The sequence below is a fragment of the Engraulis encrasicolus genome, chromosome 6 (genome assembly GCF_034702125.1).
Source record: "Engraulis encrasicolus isolate BLACKSEA-1 chromosome 6, IST_EnEncr_1.0, whole genome shotgun sequence".
Taxonomy (NCBI): Eukaryota; Metazoa; Chordata; class Actinopteri; order Clupeiformes; family Engraulidae; genus Engraulis; species Engraulis encrasicolus.
Genome location: NC_085862.1, coordinates 37,192,369 through 37,198,368, shown reverse-complemented (window position 1 = coordinate 37,198,368; position 6,000 = coordinate 37,192,369). Strand labels below are relative to the sequence as shown.

General features: G+C 42.1%; 1 protein-coding gene across 6 annotated transcripts in view; it reads left to right on the top strand.

The window, feature by feature from the left end:
• Positions 1 to 6,000, top strand: part of obscna (obscurin, cytoskeletal calmodulin and titin-interacting RhoGEF a) — a 72,044-nt gene that overhangs the window by 29,216 nt on the left and 36,828 nt on the right. For all 6 annotated transcript variants that reach the window (XM_063201501.1, XM_063201500.1, XM_063201499.1 and 3 more), the window contains 5 exons: positions 474 to 740; positions 890 to 1,156; positions 1,345 to 5,466; positions 5,575 to 5,659; positions 5,752 to 5,864. In XM_063201501.1, coding sequence (XP_063057571.1) covers positions 474 to 740; positions 890 to 1,156; positions 1,345 to 5,466; positions 5,575 to 5,659; positions 5,752 to 5,864 — 4,854 coding nt within the window. The remainder of the gene's footprint in view (positions 1 to 473; positions 741 to 889; positions 1,157 to 1,344; positions 5,467 to 5,574; positions 5,660 to 5,751; positions 5,865 to 6,000) is intronic.

Sequence of the window (6,000 nt, the reverse complement as noted above, 5' to 3'; positions counted from 1 at the left end):
ACAATGAGAAACGACTTAAACTTGCACTCTCCTCCATTACATAACACTTCAAATGTCTGCCTAATTTCCATGCATTTGTGCTTGCATATCTGCCAAACCAAAGACATGAGGGAACATAGTAATTTGCTTTAAATTGTTAGCATATTATTGAACTCCAAACAGTCCACACATTTTGTTCAACCGTGAAATGGACCTTATGCAGTTTTCTACCCCTCTTTGAGTAACCTCTCGTGTTCACTGATCGGTCAACCCAGCAGAACCAAGAGCCAGTTCTGAGGTCGGACTTGATTAGTAATGGACACACCTGTACAATTCAATGAGGCATAGATATTGAGTGAGATCAAAACACTGCTCCCATCAACATATTTCTCTGTTTTTAATGTGTTAGTACATTTGCATTATAATCAGAGCTATGATTTAGAGTTGAAAATCAACCCCCAATGATTTCATTCACTCGGCTCTGATTTCTCCAGAGCAACCACTCTTCTTCCAAGAGGAGCTTCAGAGTCAGGAGGTTGAGGAGGGCGACACAGTCCTGCTGTGCTGTGAGCTCTCCAAAGCTGGCGTGCCGGTGGAGTGGAGGAAGGGTCGGGTGCTGCTGAAGGCTGGAGGGAAGTACGAGATGAAACAGGATGGATGTGAACTGCAGCTGCGTATACGAGACGTCAGTCCTCAGGACAAGGGAGACTACACATGTTCAGCTGGTGACCAGAAAACTTCAGCTTCAGTAGCAGTCAAAGGTAAAGGTTACCTTTGTGGTCAATTTAGAGAGGATGGAGGGATAATAAAAAGTATTATGAATTTAAAAGGAATATTTTACAGTGCCTGGAGATTCAATTAATCCATTGCCTTGACCCTCAGTAAAAAAATAATGTTCTGTTTCTTCCAGAATACCCCCTCTTCTTCCAAAAAGAGCTGGAAAGCCAGGCAGTGAAAGAGGGTGAGACAGTCTTCCTGAACTGTGAACTCTCCAAACCGGGAGTCCAAGTGCAGTGGAGGAAGGGTCGTGTTACACTTAGGCCTGGTGGCAAGTATGAGATGAAGCACATCGACTGTGAGGTGCAGCTACGTATCCATGATGTCAGCCCTCAGGATCAGGGAGACTACATGTGTTCAGCGGACAGTCAGCAGACCACAGCCTTTGTCCAAGTAAAAGGTATCGTCATTCGAAATGAATTAACAGTCATGAGCAGTGATGAGGAATGTGTCATTTCGTACATGAACACTCATTTGAACACTTGATGTCATTTTTGTTCAATTTTTAAGGCCAACTTGTGTTGTTTTATTGCATCGCACTTGCAGTCCTAATATGCCATATTGACAAGCCGTTTTTGTTTTTTGCAGAGGTTCCCCTGGTGTTCCAAAAGGAACTAGAAGATCAAGAGGCAGAGGAGGGCGACACTATTGTTATGTGCTGTGAAATCTCAAAGCTTGGAGTTGCAGTGCAGTGGAAGAAGGGAAATGTCTCTCTTAGATCCGGCTTAAAGTATACAATTAAGCAAGATGGCTGTCAACTGGAGCTGCAGATTTCAAACATTAACCCACAGGATAAAGGACAGTATACATGCTCTGCTGGATCTATCCAGACCACAGCTTCTGTGAGAGTGAAAGAAGTCAGGCCCGTTCCTAAAGATGAACCAACACCTCAAACTGCCAAAGCTGCAGTTTCTAGTGTGCACAGTGTTGATGGTGTAAATAAAGATCTTAGGAAAAAAACCTTACCGACACAAAATGTGGAGAATGACACTGTATCAAAGGTCAAGGGAAATAACAGTTCAGAAGAAAAACTAGGCCCTCAGAGGCCCATCAAGTCTGTTGAGCGGAGCCAGAGCCAAAGTTCTGTCAACACTGAGGACAAGAGGGTTGTCCAGCAGACAGAGTCTATCAAAGAGACAGCGAAGAGCATGGAACAACTGCCAATTCCTCCAACGAGGCGAAGGAGTCTCAGACCTACTACAGATGTTCAAAATGAAGAATCAGTAATCACTTCCACAACCAAGCCAGAGGGCGTTGTGCTTGAGGACGCTGATGCAACACAGAAAAACAAAGGTGTGGTGAGCTTATCTGTAGTTGAATCTGTGGCTTCTATTCAGAAGACGAAGGGGCAGCTCAAAACTCCAACTAAGGTGACCAAACAGGACAGTACCATTCAGAAAAAAGCTGAACCCACCACAAAAATAACTGAAGTCGCAAAAGCTAATGAAGAACCCGTCAACACAGATAGGAAGGATGTGAAAGAAGTCATTGCCCCTGTCAGGAAAAGAAGGATGTCTGGACAAGTATCACAAGAGGTCCCAGGAGAAACTCAGATCCAGAGAAATGAAGAAGGTATCAAAATAACACAGAAACCCCCAGCGGAATTGAATGCCACAGTGCAAAATGAAGATGAATCCATGAAAATTCCAGAAAAACCTTTGGAAGGTGAGGTCCCTGTTCAGAAGAAAAATGAGCTTGTTAAATCAACAACTGAATTGTCAGAGGTGCCCGCCGCTCCTGTTAGGAAGCGCAGAGGATCGGTTGCATCAGTGACACCCCATGTTCAACAAACAGCTTTGTTTGTGGGTGAAAAATCCACAGCAGCTACCAAAATGCCTGTGGATGAATCCATAGCTACTATGCAGAAAGACAAGGAACCCACAGCCGAGCCTAGAACAGCACCCAGAGCTGCTACCCATGATAATGTAGAACAGTCTTCCTCACAGAAGCGCAAGGAACCTATCAAAACCTTGAGAAGAGCTGATGAGGAATCCAATTCTTTGGTTAAGAAAAATGAAGATGTCAAAACATTAGCAGGCACACAACCTGACAAGCAGGCAACAGTATTAAAAGGAAAACCGATCATTGCTGTAGAGGAGCAAAAGGAACCCATGAAAGTTTCTCCACAAAAGGGCGAGGCTGTTCAGAGGAATGGAGAACCACCCAAGCCTGGAAGATTACTTAAAGAGGAACCCATTTCAACTGTCCAGAAGAAAACAGAACAGATCAAAGCAGCAACAGTATCTGTGGATGAAGCTATTACTGCCACACAAAAAAGCAAAGAACCTATCAAAATGTCAAAATCCGCGGAGGAATCGGCATCTGAACAAACTATTGAACCTGCAAAGGTGCCAAACAAGAAACCCATTGCTCCTTTACGGAAATCACGCTCAACATTATCTGTGAATGAACAAACGGAGGAATGTCAGACAAACAAAGAACCTATTAAACGGTCGGAATCGGAATCTGAAAAAACTATTGAACCTGCAAAGGTACCAAACAAGAAACCCATTGCTCCTTTACGGAAATCACGCTCAACATTATCTGTGAATGAACAAACGGAGGAATGTCAGACGAACAAAGAACCTATTAAATGGTCGGAATCGGAATCTGAAAAAACTATTGAATCGGCAAAGGTACCTAACAAGAAACCCACTGCTCCTTTACGGAAATCACGCTCAACATTATCTGTGGATGAACAAATGGGGGAATGTCAGACAAGCAAAGAACCTATCAAACAATCGGGATTGGAATCTGAAAAAAATATTGAACCTGCAACAGTACCTAACAAGAAACCCATCGTTCCTTTACGGAAATCACGCTCAACATTATCTGTGAATGAACAAATGGAGGAATGTCAGACACAAAAAGAATCTATCAAACAATCAGAATTAGAACCTAAACAAACTATTGAACATGCAATAGTACCTAACAAGAAACCCATTGCTCCTTCACAGAAATCACACTCAACATTATCTGTGAATGAACAAGTGGAGGAATGTCAAAGAAACAAAGGACCTATCAACCAATCAGAATCAGAATCTGCAAAAACTGTTGAACCTGCAATAGTACCTAACAAGAAACCCATTGCTCCTTTACGGAAATCACGATCAACATTATCTGTGAATGAACAAGTGGAGGAATGTCAGAGAAACAAAGAACCTATCAACCAATCAGAATCGGAATCTGCAAAAACTATTGAACCTGCAATAGTACCTAACAAGAAACCCATTGCTCCTTTACGGAAATCACGATCAACATTATCTGTGAATGAACAAATGGAGGAATGTCAGACTAAGAAAGAACCTATCAAACAATCAGAATCAGAATCTGAAAAAACTATTGAACCTGCAACAGTACCTAACAAGAAACCCATCGCTCCTTTACGGAAATCACACTCAACATTATCTGTGAATGAACAAATGGAGGAATGTCAGACTAACAAAGAACCTATCAAACATCTAGCAAGAGATACAGTAGAATCCACCCGATCTGTTCAGACCGACAGACACCCCAACAAAATTGCACCAACGTTAAAGGACAAACCCTCTATTTCTTCAGAGAAAAAGGTGGAACCTAAGCAGTCAACAGCACCTAATGAAGAGCCCATTTCGTCAGAGCAGAAAAAAGCAGAACGTATCAGAGCTGCAACATCATCTGTGGAGGAAATTCCTCCTGCTCAGCAAAACAAAGAACCTTTACAAGAATTGGTAAAAGATATTCAACAATCCATTTCTCCAACTCAGAGTAAAATAGAATCCAGCAAACTTGCAACAACACTAAATGAACCCAGCATTCCTGTACAGTCTGTGCTGGAGGAGACCATAAAAACCACAGCAAGACATGCAGAGGGAATGGCTGTTCCTGACCAGCGGAATAGAGAGCCCACCCAACCTGGAAGAGCAGCCACAGAGGAATCCATTAGTCTTATTCAGATTAACACAGATGATGCCAAAGCATCTGTGCAGGAATCTCTCACTCTCACAGACAAAAGCAAGGGTCTTATCAAACTTACTACACAAAAAGCCTTAGATGAACCCTTGATCTCTGAACAGGTCAGCAAACAAGACATTGCCATTTCAGGACACAAGGAGGAAACACTTATTAGTCCTCAAGAGAAATCAGCAGAAGAACAAGAAGCCCCAGTTATAGACATAAACATAGAGGATGAACCAGAGATGCTGGAAGCAGCCATCAAAATCCAAGCAGCATTCAAGGGCTACAAGACCCGCAAGGACATGCGGCCTGTCTTCAAAGAGGTATTCAAAAACCAAAGTGTGGAAATTACTGGCACTATTCGTCTTCAGTGTGTTGTGGAGGGTAAGCTGAGTTCAGTACGATGGCTAAAAGATGGCGACGAGATAAGATCTAGCACACGCTTTCATATCAAGAAGCAAAATGATGGTTCCTGCTCATTGACCGTTGACAATGTCACTCAGAAGGACACAGGAATATACACATGTGAAGCTGTAAATACATTTGGTACCATCAGCTACAATGGAAACGTAACAGTAACAGAAGAAGAGACCTCTGCAAAGGCTCCTCCACAACTTCCACCAAAACCAGCTTCTGTCTTAGTGTCTGTGAAAGATAGACCGGAAACCTTAAAACTGAAAGGGGACTCCTTGCGGCAGGTGTATGATCTCCCAAAGGTTGAGGAGCATGTTGCAACCAAAGAGAAGCGTAGAAGTCTGATATCAGTAAGCTCTGGTAAGCTGATATCACAATATCATAATATACTTTCCCTTAATACCCAAACTATTTTGAGTGTCCATGTGTGTTAGAAAGTTGCCTCTTACTTCATATTTTCCCCTGTAGTGTCCTGTGCATCTGACTATGATACAGCACCAGATGGAATAGAATCCCTTTCCGACTTTGGTTCTGGAGACTACCTTTCCCCAATGTGAGAAGAAATCAATAATATTGATCTGCTACACTTTGTTCTAAACCCATATAATAAAACAATCAATATAAATGCCATATTTGAATCAACAGAGAAACAGATCTGGAAAAGGCACCCATGGAAAGTGAGCCACCTCAAACCACAGAGGAACCAGAAATAATCACTCTTGAATCTCAGAAATCTTCCACACAACTTCAAGTGACAAGTTAGTCCACACTCTTTTGTATGTTGAGATTGTTTTTAATGAGGATAGCTTGTTATTTCTGTTAATGTTTAATACTACAGAGATTGATTGATTGATTGATTGATTGATTGATTGATTGATTGATTGATTGATTGAT